Source organism: Colletotrichum paranaense (assembly GCF_030867605.1).
Source record: "Colletotrichum paranaense strain IMI 384185 chromosome Unknown Scaffold_23.1, whole genome shotgun sequence".
NCBI lineage: Eukaryota > Fungi > Ascomycota > Sordariomycetes > Glomerellales > Glomerellaceae > Colletotrichum > Colletotrichum paranaense.
This window is the reverse complement of record NW_026848981.1, coordinates 92,636-108,777: the sequence shown is the minus strand read 5'-3', so window position 1 is coordinate 108,777 and position 16,142 is coordinate 92,636. Positions and strand designations below refer to the sequence as shown.

Genomic DNA, 16,142 nt, shown 5'->3' with positions numbered 1-16,142 from the left:
CGGGGTGTGGAGCTATGCAAGAGAGAGCTCGGAACGCTAGACAAAGACTGGAGAAATTTTGCCAAAGGGGATATGAGTGATGGCAGCAAACACAAAGGCCGTACTGCCAGCCACCACCCACTTCCCGCTGTCAGCTCGGCCCCGGATCCGGCATCGGGCGGACGGTTAACTGGCCCCAACAACTCGGCATTATGCCGCCCTCCACCTTTGTCGACGGACTCCGTAGGTCCAGACCTTTCGGAAAGTTTCCTCTCTTTCCCCTTCTTCATCCGGCCAAACCGCAGCTTTGGGTCCTGCAAGTGTTCTAGACCAGCGATCCATCTCTTAGACATGCTCTACCATCCGCGTTTTGCCCTCTTCCGATGGCTTTTAAGGGTTTTTCAAGACTAAGCCCCAGAAGTCGGGGGAGTGACGAGTCTTCTTCGAACACGCGTCAAGGTCTTTTTGACTAGGTACAAATTCGTAAATCTATTGCGCTACTAGGCACTTGGATCGGGTACCTGTATGAAATTGGCGTTCAAAGACCGGCCGCCTCTCGAAGACCGGGCACCGCCTTTGATTACCTACACGGCGCCGATGAGGGTTTCAAGCGAGAAGCCTTGACAGTACCTACCTTAGGCAGGTTGTTTCGTCTTCCTCCTCGGAGGTTTGAAGAGGTAGAATGCAGGAGGCTCTAAATCATGTGTGTGGAGCTGGGTCCAGGTTATAGAGTATTTTGATCATACGGTGACCTCTATAAGATGCCTCGATGTCGTTCCTTTTTCATCTCATGAGCTCTCGAGATCCTCACACATTCATTGAACCGTCTGAGACGACCATCTCTATTGCCTCCCTTCACTTTCCCTATGCTTCTTGAGTAGAAACAACATTCCTTCAGTTGCAGAACCCAATCCTACCTAGCATACAAGTGCAACGCTTCCCATACATTGATCTACTGTAAGTTGGCGCTTGCCTCACAAAGCGTGTGTCGATCACAGGTAGAAATTCCACGTCAAATGCTGACCTACATTACAAGATTAAGGCCCTTCAAGCATCGCGTTCCTTGGCTGTACTTACTCGGAGCAATCGAACCTACACTGGTCGAACTCAGAAGACGACATTGAGGACCAGAAACTCATTCACACCAACGGCTCGACATTTGTTCATCTTTATCTCCAGATACTGAGAACAAAGTGTGACCAACACTCTACAAATCAACAACAACAACAACAACAACCTAAGCTACGAAACCCATTTTCGGAAGTGAGTTAAAAAGTCTACATCAATTCCTTGGTGATTTTGAATTCCTCGGGAGAGGTTCCTCGGCCCCCTAGGATAAGTGTTGGCTCTTTCCACAAGTGCAATGTGTTGCTTGTTACAAGTGGGAACCAACATTCCTGCCTCTGGCTGCGCTGTCTCTCCCTCCGCTCGTTACTCCCTTCCCGTCTCATCTCCTAATTCAATTGTCTCCCGTACCTCATTTTATCCCGTTCCTGCAGTTCTTGGAACAAGACATTAAGCCCCTGCCGAGCAACTTTGTTGCATGATTGGGCCGCGAGAAGTCACAGCCAGGTACCAAGGACGCCCCCGTGGGGGTGAAGGACTGACGCTACTTGAATACACCATGCCCGCCATCTGTGCCTCTTTTGGTGTTTCTCGTCTTTTCCATCTTCTCGTCTTCTTTCCCTCGTCCTATACTATTGCTCGTCGCCGTTGGCTTCGTGTAGTGCAAAGCTGTATCGACAGCGATTCGTTCCTTTCCTGCTGGTGTTGTTGCTTTCGTTGTAGTCACTCATTTTCTGACCCTACCATTCTTCTCTCTCGTTCAATCCTGATTCCAAACCTGTTTAACTCACGATTCTATCGCTACATAGCCTGACTTTGAACAATCCTGTTCCAGCGAAATCCAACTTCAACAGAAGCCTAGAACCACGGGCGTCTACACCACCATATTCTCTGGTATATTTACTTTGCCTAAATCGGGCCCAATCACCACGCGTCACTACGCTATAAAAGTCGCAAATCGGACATGAAGTCTACCGGTATATCGTCAACACTGGCGCTCGCTGCCTTGTTTGGGCTCTCGGCTGCTCATCCCAAAGGTGAGCTGGACTTGTTCGTTGCCATGGAGTTCAAGAGCATATCTGACACTTGTGTAGGCACTAGAGATGTCAAAGGAGCAATTGTTGGGCCTGAGAAGATCCTCGTGACTGATTCTTCACTCAACGAGGCGACCGAAGCCCCTCAAGTAGTTGTCTACGTCGACGAAGAGGGTACCCCCTTGGAAACGACCGTCGAAACGGTCCGCTTCGTGCCGCCATCGCAATCAGCCCAACGCCCCTCGAAGCCTGTAGATCTCAAATCCCGATCTGAGGAACTAGCCACCCGCGTTACCTCGTCACGAGACCTTACTAGTGACCTCCTAGGCTCTTCTTCTCCGTTGGTCGCCTCGACGACCGCTTCACTCTCCGTTTCTTCAACATCATCCTCTACGCCAACACCTTCCTCCCTCACTTCGAACTCCACTCTCACTTCAAACTCGACCCTGAACGGAATTGCATATGCCCCTTACACAGCAGCGGGACTGTGCAAGACAGCCGCTGAGATCGACGCCGACTTCACAGAGCTCAAGGGAAAGTACTCGGTAGTGCGCACCTACGGTACCGACTGCAATCAGATCGCGAACGCCCTTCCCGCGGCTAAGAAGGCCGGTCTTAAGCTCTTCTTGGGCATTTTTGACATCAGTTCAATCTCTGACCAGGTCGCAGCCATTAGTACGGCAGCCAACGGCGACTGGTCTCTGATCGATACTGTCAGTGTCGGCAATGAATTGGTCAACAATGGCAAGGCCACGGCGCAGCAAATCGTAACAGCTGTCGGGGAGACACGCCAGCTCCTCCGCGCTAAAGGTTACACCGGCCCTGTCGTAACTGTTGATACCTTTGTGGCGGTTCTTGCCAACCCTTCACTTTGTGATGCTTCCGACTACTGCGCGATGAACATTCACCCCTTCTTCAACAGCAACACGGCGGCGAAGGACGCTGGCTCGTTCATCACCAACACGGTTGCGCAGGTCCAGGCCAAGCTCACTGACCGAAGCAAGCGTATCGTCTGCACGGAGACGGGCTGGCCATGGAAGGGAAATTCTAACGGTGCCGCTGTGCCAGGTCTTTCTGAGCAAAAGTTGGCCGTCGACTCAATCAAGAATGCGTACGCAAGCCATCCGAATGATGTGATTCTCTTCTCTGCTTTCAACGACCTCTGGAAGCACGCCGAGGCAGCGACCTTCAATGCGGAGCAGTACTGGGGCATTGGAGCTCTGTACTCGGCATCTGGAAAATAAGTAGAAGGGCTGCTAGAGGAGGAAGCGAGATGGTCGTTTGTTTCTGCTAGGCTGCGGGCAAGCCAAGGACGAGGCGGATACGTATGATTTTTTTGGTTGAAATGACGGGTATCAAAACTTTCGTGTAACATGTATTACAAACCAAGTTCTCTTTGGGAATGAACGTCTGTTCAACTGCATCTTCCTTCGTGGCCTAGGCCATGCGTGCATTTTTATGTCTTCAGAGATTCTTGTCTCATGATCTACTGAAGTCCACCAGGCTGACGCAGTCTGAGTTGTGAAGAGACCGGCGCAGCATCTTTATGGTTCCCAAATTCATTCTAACGGGACCTCTGCAAGGCTACAAGTGAAACTCGTAGCTTTAGGTCAGGCAAGGTAAGTAGGTAGAACTGTCATTGTCTAATCCGATGGTCCTCCGTGGCCCAAGCACCGGTCAACCGGGCCGTCCGGACCCACACGTCTGACAGTACCTGATGAAGCCTGTTCGATGTGGTCTTTCGATGGGAGTGACCCCGGGGAAAGAAGACGAGAAAAGGTATACATGTGATCGAGAAGGGAACAAGTGAGGGCAGCTCAGGAAAAGAAAAAGAAAAGGAGTGAAAATTGTTTGCTGGATTTACCCAGTTAACCTAAGTTCGAATGATCATCGGTACACGTGTATCTATGTACTCTCAAGTGAGGAATGGGGTAATGAAAGCGCACTCGCAGGCAGATGTGAGCTGAGACAACTGGAAACACGCTATGGTGGGACTGATCAGTGATGTTTCTCGAACGATTTGTCTTGGGAGGAAAGTGGCTGTGGCTGTATATTTGCAACGGCCAGCGGACTCGAGCGGCCCCCGATCACCCGATTCGTTACTTGGCTGAGATGAGGCGGTACCTGGCTAGCTGGGTGGCTACGGCACGGTACTCCGTAAAGTAGGTAGATACCTATTCAAGGGCAAGCATGGATGCGCAGCGCCCTAGGCCTAAGATAGTGGAGGTATTACAGAGCGGGATGGGTTTTCGCCGCGGATCCCGGCGCAGAGGCCGCGCAGAGCCCCTCCAAAGTGCCAACCTCGCTCCCTGTCCTCCCACTTACACTCGAACTCAAGTGCCGGTATACGTTGTCTGTACCGCGTAGGAAAACACTCTTGACACACTGGAAGCATCTCAAACTTTCAATAGCTGAGGTACCTTAATTAGGATGCCACTTTTTCTGAGGGCAACGGGGACCACTCTTGGCCTCATTGACAGCTACCTTTAGGAACGTGCCTAGTTACTGGACATAAGGTACCGTCCATACCTTGATGTACGGTCCAAAGTACCTTGGACGGCCGGATCAACATGGAAGATGCGGTGAGCTTCGGCGAACCAAAGCTGCAGCATCCCTTACCACGTTCCGATTAGGTGTTTTTCCCTTTCCTCCAACCACCCCTCCAATGCACCACCTCTAACTTCCCCCATTCATTTATTCCCGGAAGCTGCCTTTCTTTTACAAAAACTCAAATTCGTTTGTTCGTTCGTTCCATTGGTATTTCAGCACCTGCTCCAGCCATTCCTCGTCCCAAGCTCCTTTCTGAGCTTTGCCGCCTTGCACATCCGACAGTCAAAACCCAATTGCAACGTCACAAGACGGTCGTGCCGGAGCCGCGAGCGCAAGCGCAATGGCTACCTCCGTGGGGACAGCTTCGGGTGGGAAGCCAAAGAGGACGAGGGAGTACCCGCTCATGTCGCGCCGCCAGATTGAAGATTTGATCGCACAGGGCAGAGTTGTCACAATAGTTGACGATTTCGTCGTCAAGTTGGACGGGTGGCTAGCATACCACCCGGGCGGCGACAAGGCTATCCAGCACATGGTCGGTCGAGATGCCACCGACGAGGTCACCGTGTAAGCGCACCCCTGCTCCTCTCCCGATTCCCACCAGATCCTTCCCCGTCGCAGGCTGGGAAGAGGGAGAGGAAGAGAAACAGTAACCGAAATCACAATGGCTTATTATTGTCTTGCATCCCGGCAGACTGCATTCTCCAGAAGCCAAGGCGCAAATGGCTCGGTATCGAATCGGAAGAATCGAGGGCCACTGGAGGAACTTTGTCCCACCCATTCAGGGAGGCAAATTCAGGACGATTGAGCAGGGCGGTCCCGAGTTCGACCATGCCGAGGACGACGACGCACTGCGCTTCTTCGGCGCCTCGTCTCCCAGCGACGTCAGCTCACGAGAAGCCTCGCCCGTATTCGACACCACCGAGAATCACGTCCGTCACAGAAACGGCGCTGTGGCGAGCCCGAACTCAGCCTCTGGCTCTTCGGCCACGTCAGTCATCGACGATGGTCACGACGACAAGGAGATGGACGGCACTGCTTTCCTCGACTCGGAGACGCGGAAACAGATCCGTCTCGACCTCGACAAGTACCCTGCCCTGGACGACGAGACGCAGTCAGACATTGTGCGAAAGTACAGGCTCCTCGACAAGCGCATCAAGGCCGAAGGGCTTTATGACTGCGACTATCGTGCTTACGCCATTGAAGTATCACGGTATACGGTTCTCTTCGTCGGTATGCTGACGTTTCTGCGATGGGGCTGGTACTTCCCAAGTGCAGCTTGTCTGGGCTGCTTCTGGCACCAGCTCGTCTTCACCGCCCACGACGCCGGGCATATGGGCATCACTCACAACTTTCACGTTGACACGTGTATTGGCATCTTCATCGCTGACTTCATGGGCGGTTTGTCCATTGGATGGTGGAAGCGGAACCACAATGTCCACCACATCGTCACGAATTCTCCCGAGCATGACCCTGATATCGAGCACTTGCCCTTCTTCGCCATCTCCCACCGCTTCCTTGGTAACTTGACGTCGACCTACTACGAGCGTGTGATGGAATACGATTTTGCGGCCAAGCTGTTCATGAAGGCGCAGTCGTATCTCTACTACCCCATCATGCTCTTTGGCCGCTTCAACCTGTACAGACTCTCGTGGGACCACCTCATCATGGGCCGCGGTCCCAAGAAGGGCATCGCCTGGTGGCACCGCTGGCTCGAGGTGGCTGGCCAGGTTTTCTTCTGGGCCTGGTTCGGCTACGGCATCGTGTACAAGTCCATTCCCACTAATTGGGACCGCTTTGTCTTCGTGATCATCAGCCACATGTTCCAGGCCCCGTTGCACGTCCAGATCACGCTCTCCCACTTCGCCATGAGCACCGCAGACTTGGGACCCCACGAGTCGTTCCCGCAAAAGATGCTGCGGACGACCATGGACGTCGACTGCCCGACCTGGCTCGATTTCTTCCACGGCGGCTTGCAGTTCCAGGTCGTCCACCACATGTACCCGCGCATTCCACGCCACAATCTGCGCAAGACCCAGCGGCTCGTGCAGGACTTTTGCAACGACGTGGGTATTCCCTACGCCCTCTACGGTTTTGTGGACGGTAACAAGGACGTGATCGGTCGGCTGGCCGAGGTGTCCCGGCAGGCTGCCATCTTGGCAAAATGCCAAAAGGTCGCGGCTGATCACATCCAGAGCGGCCATGGTCACTAATGGCATCCTGTTGGCTGTTTCGGTCTTGTTTCTGAATCTCACAAAAAAAGCTGGTCTCATTTTCGTCATCTGGCTGTATAATGTACTTCTCCATATAGATACCCCTCTCGCTGCGGGGAGAGGAAGACAATGACCCTGTTCGCGACTAGGGGTGGTAAGGAGGATGATGTGAGAAGAGGAGACATGCATACCAACCATGTGGTATGTGGCGCTCAAGCCAAGATTAGCTATAGTATCTGGAAGAATCGATCTGATATGACATGGAAAACTGTGTTCGAACGAAGGCGCATGCATACGGTGTGACAAACTTATGCAGCAGACCGCATGATCGGGTTGCCCGATCTGTACTTCTTCGCCCGACCTTCCTTGAGCCGCTCCTCCATCATCTCTGGAGACTATGTGACTACTTCCGAGGTTTTGGCTGTGCCACATCCAACCACCGCCCTCTGTCATGGTTTGTACCGTTTCTTATTCCACCTTGTGCGCGAGGAAAGGACGGGTGAGAAAAGGGAGAGAAGAGAGGGGGAGAGAGACAAGGGGGACTTGTTACCAGCAACTTACTACCATCGCAAGACCTTCAACCGGCGTGGAATTCTCTCCTCGCTCCCCGGTTTCCCCAACGGCCAATGAACGTTGAGACAGAACGGTGAAACGACAGGCATGGAGACAACCCACATGTCGGAATACGGAGTAACGAAACGATCTAGAAGCGCGATCGCAGGGTCTCAACGAGCCATGCTGCGAGACACAAGGGAAAGAGATGTTGATTTCCTCTCATACTTGCTGGCTTTTTCCACAAGTATATGGCATGCATGGCATGCGCCCCAGCAGTACCTCGACGGGAGCTTTGGGCCTTTTCTTGACCACCACCCGTCTCGTGCATACCTCTCCACCCAGCCGTGGCACACATGGAAACGCTTCTTATCCCGATCCATGGTTCGCGTTCCCGATCGGATGTTCTGACCCGGGAGTTATGCACGATCTGGGAATCGATGAGGCTGCTGGCCGTGAGACCCCAAACCATATCGGAACGTAACCCGGTTCAAGCCACTTAAGCTAGGATTCAACAACTCCTTGAGAGAAAAGGGGGAGGAGGTAAGTTAGAGAAGATGGAAGGGTCCCGGGAGACAACATGAAAGCTGGGGTGTCCAAATCCAAAAGCACAGAAACACCACGTAACATTGGAATAAGCAATAACGCCAAGCGGCGGGCACCCCTCTAGTTCTACACCGACCCGGACGGACGGGGAACTCCCTGGGTTCAACCTCCGTTTCCTTTTGACGAGGTTCCAGCGCCACGGCAAGTGAACGCGCTAAACCTCTCAGACCGTGGGGACACGAACGCCTTATTTGGACTGTCGTCCCTCTATCAGCGAGCAAACCGCGGTCTCTTCCTTTGGCGCTGTTCTCCTCAAAACAGATCCGCAACCACGGAACAAGAATGGGCAGAACGGAGCCTAGTTCGAGATACTAAAAGAGCCTGCATAGCAAGTCGATGAGGGGGTTAATAGAAAAAGCAAAAAAAGTAGCATGTGCCACAAGTGATGATAACAGAATAGTAAACAGTGATGGAGAGGGGGAGGGAGGATCGAGACGCCGGGCCTGCCCAGGTTGCAGCGCAAACATGAACGTAAGGCTTCGGGGTGACACGGGATGGTCAACTTCGGAGGCCAGTCCGGCTCCCCGTGCTCCCGTCCCGTTGGTACTTGAAGGAAAAAGACGTAGTCGTAACATCAGTCATGTTTTTGTAACAGCCGTTAGCCAAGTATACACAACAGTCGATGGGGCTGTACGACCCATGTATTTACTTCCCGGGTGGTCGTATTGTAAAGTAGCCATTCTCACCAATTACGACTGTCTTTGGAATCATTGGTGCCTCATTAAGACCTCCTTCGAGACAGGAGTATGGGCGTCGTTCTGGATCGGTGAAGGGATGGTCTGGATCTGATAGTCCGATAGACTCCCGTCGCCACGTTTCTGGGCACGGCTGTAGGGGGGATGGCTGAACAAAGCATGAACAGCAACTCCTGGACAGGTCCTCAACAGCTTACCGAACATGGCCAGGGTGCCAAAGGCGGTGGGCAGCTACTGGGTGAAGATCCCGGGCGTGTTAGTATGCAGTTCCTCGAATGCTTTGTTGACGAACAATTAAGGCGCAGGTCGAGAAGTGTATATAAGGCACTGCATATGCCCTGCCAGATGACTCGAGATCTTCGGCAGTCTCTCCAGCAGCGCCTTTATTGGCATCTCCAGAGCTCACAGTCCCTTACCTCTACAGATTCTGTAGGTGTCCTACCACAATCTGCCCGTAATCCCCGGTCATTATCCGGCTTTGAGCAATATCCGAGTCCGTTACCCAAACGACTAGTCGAAGAAGAGTTGGCTAAGCCGACGAGCAATTCGAACGGTGAAATCAACAGCTGTCGAGCTCTCTTTCCACACCGCTCCCAAACCTTTCAACCATGCCACAGGGCAAGAAGAAGAAGGCCTCAAGGGTACCGAGGCCCCCGAGTGCTCCAAAGGGGCCCAAACCCAAGCATCTCCAGGAAGAAATGAACGAGGAAGCATACGAGCGAATCCTGCTTCGCTATGGAGAGGACGTAAGTATATGAAATGATAGCTACCCTCAGAAAGACTTACCGCTCACACAAAGCAGCACGAGTTTGTGCAGCGAGCTAGGATTACTCTCGACAAGAAGAAGAATCAAGGCTCGTCGAGTAAGGATCCGCAAGGGGGCCAGTCAAGTAAAGGATAATAAGTGAGGAGCTTGGTAGTGTCTTCAGTGTGCAGACAGATCGATGAAGTTTCGTGTCGTTAGACACGTTTAATAATGTCGAAGTACTTGGCACGACGTTTCGGAGGCCAGTCCACTGGATTCCGTTATCGACTACTTACCTTTTGTATGTGATAATGCCGTGCCAACTTGTGATTTGGAGCCGAGTCATGATGATGATGGCAATGATTAAGATACTGCCTGGATCAACTATGATAGTTGAGAGTGAGAGAAGATCGATGGAGGAAGAAGCAGAATCTAGCAGGATGTCGGAGTAGGGCAAGGATAGATGGAAGTTGGTCAGGCCGACCCAAATTACTGAAATTTCGGGGTGAGAATGATACACTGTAACTGGTTGAGATCAACGCCTTCATCTTGGCTTTGGATACCAGGATTAGCAGGTTGGTGTAGGATGTCATTGGTTCACGGGTCCTCTCATGTCTCTCTCGGAGAATCCTCTCGTCGTAAGATACTGGGGTGCCAGAAGCATGTTGAATGATTGCCTTCCTTTGTCGCGACGTGTCACCGCCGAGGTTTGGTACCCGCGAATTGGCGATGAAAGCTCGGTAGCACTGGGTGAATTTGCTGGGACTTCAGGAGCGGGGCAAAGATGAGAGGCGAAGCGAAGAGGAAGTTGAAAAAGAAAAGAGCATATATAGATGCTCGTCTCTGGGAGATGCAACAAGTGACGCCATACTTGGTATTTGACGGTGGCTGAGGATACATTCTCTATTGAACATAACATGGCGGGGTTGGGAAAATGCTGTCTCCAAGTTTGTAAAGATTCCTGTCCGGAGATAAAAGGAGTTGCATCGACGCATTAATGGCAGTTCAATGCAATGATCAACGTCGTCGGTGTTTGCCTCCCTTACTTGAATGTTTACTCCCAGTAATTACCCCGCTAACCAAGGTGGGTGTTTGTCTCACGTCAACCACGTTATCAGGATGACAATAGGTTCGCACGGCTGCAGAGTCCCAGAAATAGTCACCATACTCTACCCAATACCTGGGGAGGGACCTCTTCACTTGATACTCTATTAAGGTACCTTGGATGTCCCACTATATTGAGCCATGCCAAAGCACCTTCCCTCGCACTTTCAGTCGCTGGAGATTGCAGTTCCCCCAAGGTGCCTTGGGCTGCTGTGGCTTCCTGTAATTCATGTATCCGTACCTAGGTGACTCGTCTTGAGGTGCAGAACTCGAAAGCGAGGTGTCTGGTACCTATTGTGAGTAACTTGGCTTCCCAAAGACGCGGAAAGAAGATCTGGAGCTGCCTTTCGCAAGTACCTTGGCACCTTGCTCAAGGTGCGGGTGCTCAGGAGGAAACGGAAAAAGGTACATCCCATGAGCGTACTTTGGGTGCTTGGGTGTACCTAGGTATGGAAGGGTGCCAGTGGTTGGTTCTTCGCCAGTGACGCCACACCACCTCCGACTGCCGCCTGCACCCGCCTCTTTTTTGACGTCCCACGGTCCCAAAGCCTGCTTCCTTCTTGTCTCGCCTGCTCCTAACCCGGCTGCAGCCTCACTCCCGCGCGCCTATCGCGACATCACACTTCAACGCGGCACCTCTAAACATTTCGTCATTCCCTCCATCTGCAACTCCTAACTTGTTTAGTTTTCTTCAGTGACGGCTTCCAAGTCCCCAAGTCCCCGACACTTCCCACTAAACACACGGATACTGCCACTGTGACCCGGGAGTGACCCCAGCTCAGGTCACCTAGCTCAGCTCAGTTTAGTTCTCCATTGGCTCCTGTCATCTTATCCGTATCCTTCTCCACCATTTTGACCCAACGCGGACTACTGATATTCGTGCCTACCTTAACCTCACCTGGACTTGGACTGCACCCGACTCGTCTCATACAAGGTCCTACGCCAACGTTCCGGGACATGATCCCGTCGTTGCTGTCTCGACCTCGCCATCAACCATGGAAGTCAGCATCCAGAGAGCTTTGAACGATAAGCTCTATGACAAGCGCAAGGTCGGCGCACTTGAGTACGTCTTCCCATTCCCAACTGCCATTCTCACTCACTCCATCTCACTTCGTCTCATACTCATCTCATGCTCTTCACTCGTGGCTGACTCTTTCGTTTCCCACTTACCTTAGGCTCGAACGGGTCATCCGAGAATTGGTACTTACTAGAGACTATCCAAGAGTCCAAGCAATCCTCGAGCAACTCTGCAATGAGTTCGCCTACGCCGTCCATCAACCACATGCCCGAAATGGAGGCTTGATAGGCCTGGCAGCAGCTGCCATCGCCCTCGGTCACGTATGTGCCAACATGCACCTTTCATGAACTGACTGTTACCAATGTTATCGGCCTGGACCTTTGTGGCTGATTATCAACATCATAGGAGCTACCCCGCTATCTCGAGAAGATCGTTCCGCCAGTGCTAGCATGCTTCACCGATCAAGATGCGAGAGTCAGATACTATGCCTGCGAGGCCATGTACAATATTGCCAAGGTCGCCAAGGGGGAGATCTTGATATACTTTAACGACATCTTCGATGCACTCTGCAAGGTCAGTACAATCGACGTCAAAGTCAAAAAAAAAAAAAGCACCCCTCAATGTCTCCTTATGCCCGCATTTCTGACCTGACCACACACAGCTGGGAGCTGACTCTGAGTTATCCGTTAAAAACGGTGCCGAGCTGCTCGACCGACTCATCAAAGACATTGTCTCTGAATCCGCTGCGTCGTACGTATCCGTCCTTGAGGGAGAGTTAGACCAGCAGGAGCTTAGCGACAAAGACGAGCTTGAAGAACGCGCTGCCCCTCCCACCGCCTTTTCCTTACGCCGGTTCATCCCACTCCTCCAAGAGCGCATCTGGGTCATCAACCCCTTTACCCGCCAATTCCTAGTTGGCTGGATCACATTGCTCGACTCTATTCCCGACTTGGAACTTGTCACATTTCTCCCTGACTTCCTCGGTGGTTTGCTCAGGTTTCTGAGTGACCCAAATAGAGATGTTCACGTTGCAACTAGAGCCTGCCTCGACAAGTTTCTTAGCGAAATTAAGAGGATATCTAGGATCAAGAAGGGCATCGCTGAGAGCAAGAAGTCGCGTGAAGGCGGAAAGCGGAAACGCGAGGAGTCTGTAGATTCGGGGAGTCTCCAAATCGGCCCGGAGGAGGGCGATGAGGTTGATTCGCAATCCGATGACGATGATAGTAGCGGCGAGGAAGACTGGGTACCAGGACAAGATGTCCAAATCAACTACCGAAAAATTCTCGAGATATTGACTGCCACTCTGGACTCGCCCCTTGGTAAGGCTTGCATTTCACACCGCCACGGAGCTTCAGCCTGAATCATAGCTGACTCTTTGTGTGATAGAGGAGGACTCTCTCTTGGAGTCGCTACGATGGATAGTTGAGTTCTTGGACATTTGCCCCGAAGAGGTGCTACCATTCACTCCTAAGGTCCTGGCTCACATGCTACCTGCTATGGCCAGTGGTGTTGAATCCATACGCCAAGCTGCCGCACGCGTCAATGCAGGCCTAATGGACTACGTCGTCTCCCTCTCTGATGAGCCTGAAATCGGCGGCAACTCCCAGTCCATGTCACGCATTCCACTATCCGGTGAACGGCAAGAGGGGCCATCTAGTGCACGAGCTTCTCTTTCTAGTTCACGGGATCTCGAAATGCGGAGCCCAACCCCAGCCCAGGGACACAATCGTTCTCTCTCGACACCTGTTGCGCCGCTAGCAAATAACCATCCCCAGGTAGATCTGGACTATGCCGCAGCCGTGAACGCCTTGACGCTCTTGTTCCTCAATGACCATGAAGCAACTCGCGTTGCGGCCTTGACGTGGTTGATAATGCTTCACAGGAAGGCTCCTCGGAAAGTTCTTGCGTTCAACGACGGAACCTTCCCTGCCTTGCTTAAGACGCTCTCGGATCCAGCCGAAACTGTCGTCACGAAAGATCTACAGCTACTGTCACAGATTTCTCGCAACAGCGAAGACGACTACTTTTCAAACTTCATGGTCAACTTATTGCAGCTGTTTGCTACTGACAGAAAACTGCTGGAGACACGAGGGAACCTGATCATCCGTCAGCTTTGCGTTAGCTTGAGCGCGGAGAGGATATACCGTACACTCGCAGACTGTATCGAAAAGGAGGAAGATGTCGAATTTGCTAGCATCATGGTGCAGAATCTGAACAACAACCTCATCACTGCTCCAGAGCTGTCGGAGCTGCGCAAGAGACTTCGGAATCTAGAGTCGAAGGCAAGATTACCGAATTTCCTACTTCGACTACTTTGCTTACGAACAATTCACAGGACGGACAAACTTTCTTTGTCGCGCTGTTCCGCTCGTGGTGCCACAACGCCGTCGCAACCTTTTCCCTCTGCCTGTTGGCGCAGGCTTACGAGCAGGCTTATAATCTTCTGCAAATTTTGTGAGTCTTGAGCTTGTTGCGATTTTCTTACGACCACTGTGGGCTAATGGGACGGTCACAGCGCCGAGCTGGAGATGACGGTGAATATTCTCATCCAGATTGATAAGTTGGTGCAGCTGATAGAATCTCCTGTATTCACTTGTGAGTTCCCAACAGCCCATGATCTCACTCCAGCTAACGATCAAAAGACCTCCGACTGCAGCTGCTTGAGCCTGAGAAATTTCCTCACTTGTACAAATGTCTGTACGGCCTTTTGATGCTCCTCCCCCAGTCCTCGGCCTTTGCTGCCCTGAAGAATCGCTTGAACGCTGTCAGTTCAATCGGTTACCTCCACATTGCCCCCAAGGTGTAAGTGCTACTGGGCCGTACCTGTCCCTAGGACATTGGCAACCTCAACATGTAATTACATGACAATTGCTGACCCTGACTTCATAGGAATCCACCGTCCACTGCAAGCTCAAGTTACGACAGGCCGAATAGGCTTAAAAGTAGAGAGGATAGCATCATTCGATGGAATGAGCTACTAGAGAAGTTCCGCACCGTCCAGGAAAGGGCTCGCCGAGCTCAGAGACACTCTGGCGATGTTGAGGAAGGCCGCGGCAGCCTCGGTGTGGCGGATCTGCGGCTCGGAGAAAGCCTCGACTCCAAGGGACCAAAAGAGGCACGCAACACGAGCGGGCCACCTGTTCCAATCAAAGATCCTCCTCCACCTGCACCACCGGCAGCCAAGAGATCAGGTTTGGGAATGCGGCAGATTAGGAACCTGGGAGGCGCAGTCAGGGGAAAGCGGCCTGGCTAAGGGTCGATGCAGACTGGTAGCCTTTAGCGAATCATTGTTCAAATACCCCCAACACACGCAAGCGTACGCTTGTAAGTGTCTGTATTGTAAACGAAGTAGAATAATCATCAACGGCCTTTGCGGGGACTTTCGCGTTCAACGAGTCCTTCGAATATTGCATCGCGGTGCTGCGCAACGGCCCGTACTTCTGCGCGAAGGTGTTCTAACTCGGCACGGGCTGTTGCGACATCATCGGGGAGAGCAGAGAACTGGCCGACTTCGGCATCCAGACCCTTCTTTTGGGCAAGGAGGTCAAGAAAGCCGGCCTCGTCTTGAGCAACCTTTTCGATGGTAGGATGAGAGACAGCTGGGGATTGGTTGAGGGTAGCCATGCGGTCCTTGATTTCGGGGATGCGCGCGGCCATCGTCTTAATCCTCCTCTGCATGTCCAAATTCTGCCGGGCCAGGTCAGCGACGGGTTTGTAGTCGTCGCTTCTCAAGGTGCGCAGCATCTCGCGGGCCATGGCAGCCTCTCGCTCATTATGGCTCTGGAGGATGTGCACCCGAACGCGCATCTGCTCTAGCTCTGAGGCTTCGGCGTGCAGAGCAATCATGGAACGGCCAAGACTCTCAGCATCCGGGTGGGCTACGGAGAGCTGACATGCCAGGGTGGCCAGAGAATTCAGCGCGGTGCGTCCTTCACGGGTAAGGTGATCCTGTACGGTGCCGAGAATCCTCTCCCGGACGGTGGCCGAGGTCGGGAGGTCTGATTGGGGTTCCGAGCGGTCTTGGGCGATGCTGAGCTCCTGGAGGGCGGCGGCCTCGGCTCGAGCGACTAGTTCACGCTCTTCATCTGCGGCTTCGTTGATGTTGGCAAGGGCCAGGAGGGCTTTGAGGGTCTCGGGACTGCGCTCGAAGGGCGGGATGGAACGGCCCTGGTATTTTGAAGCGAGCCAGCTATCAACATAGCTCCAGTCTTTGGCGGTGGAGGCGGCGATGCGGGCTATCGAGGGTGAGAAGATGGCTGTTGAAGGTGGAAGATGAGCCATGTTGAGATGCGGTGAGGTTCAGCTGTCTCTTTTCCTGTATAGAAACTCATGTAGAGGCACCCCTCTTTGGTATGAACAGTAGAGTTACCGGGCCAGTGACCGCAGCTATCGTTGTCGTTGTTGCCTGTTATTTTGTCAAGGAATTTGGGGTGCATTGGCTGCCTTGTCTCGCGACTGATTGGCGGCGGGAGGTTCTGAAAAGCAATGCAAGTGAAATGCAGGGTACGAACGGCAAGGTACGTAGTTCTCTGTAAGGTACAGAGCTCTACCTAATTAGGCAGAGTGTGAATGAGACCCCTGCAA

The 16,142-nt window shown here is 52.6% G+C and overlaps 5 protein-coding genes across 5 annotated transcripts; 4 read left to right on the top strand and 1 right to left on the bottom strand.

The window, feature by feature from the left end:
- Window positions 1-2,008: 2,008 nt before the first annotated feature.
- On the top strand, window positions 2,009-3,322 carry CPAR01_16114 (cell wall glucanase; the record flags this gene model as incomplete). Its single annotated transcript, XM_060500359.1, has 2 exons — window positions 2,009-2,081; window positions 2,139-3,322. 2 exons carry the CDS (start codon window positions 2,009-2,011, stop codon window positions 3,320-3,322), a joined length of 1,257 nt encoding a protein of 418 aa, XP_060340840.1.
- Window positions 3,323-4,968: 1,646 nt separating this feature from the next.
- CPAR01_16113 (fatty acid desaturase) lies at window positions 4,969-6,838 on the top strand (the record flags this gene model as incomplete). The annotated part of the gene is made up of 2 exons (XM_060500358.1): window positions 4,969-5,192; window positions 5,320-6,838. The coding sequence occupies 2 exons, from the start codon at window positions 4,969-4,971 to the stop codon at window positions 6,836-6,838; spliced, it is 1,743 nt and encodes a 580-aa protein (XP_060340839.1).
- Window positions 6,839-9,299: 2,461 nt separating this feature from the next.
- Window positions 9,300-9,592, top strand: CPAR01_16112 (uncharacterized protein; the record flags this gene model as incomplete). The annotated part of the gene is made up of 2 exons (XM_060500357.1): window positions 9,300-9,437; window positions 9,494-9,592. The coding sequence occupies 2 exons, from the start codon at window positions 9,300-9,302 to the stop codon at window positions 9,590-9,592; spliced, it is 237 nt and encodes a 78-aa protein (XP_060340838.1).
- Window positions 9,593-11,535: 1,943 nt separating this feature from the next.
- On the top strand, window positions 11,536-14,811 carry CPAR01_16111 (uncharacterized protein; the record flags this gene model as incomplete). Its single annotated transcript, XM_060500356.1, has 9 exons — window positions 11,536-11,603; window positions 11,764-11,878; window positions 11,964-12,131; window positions 12,220-12,877; window positions 12,945-13,759; window positions 13,894-14,012; window positions 14,074-14,153; window positions 14,201-14,360; window positions 14,448-14,811. 9 exons carry the CDS (start codon window positions 11,536-11,538, stop codon window positions 14,809-14,811), a joined length of 2,547 nt encoding a protein of 848 aa, XP_060340837.1.
- A 107-nt stretch (window positions 14,812-14,918) lies between these two features.
- On the bottom strand, window positions 14,919-15,839 carry CPAR01_16110 (uncharacterized protein; the record flags this gene model as incomplete). The annotated part of the gene is made up of 1 exon (XM_060500355.1): window positions 14,919-15,839. The coding sequence occupies one exon, from the start codon at window positions 15,837-15,839 to the stop codon at window positions 14,919-14,921; it is 921 nt and encodes a 306-aa protein (XP_060340836.1).
- Window positions 15,840-16,142: the final 303 nt, after the last annotated feature.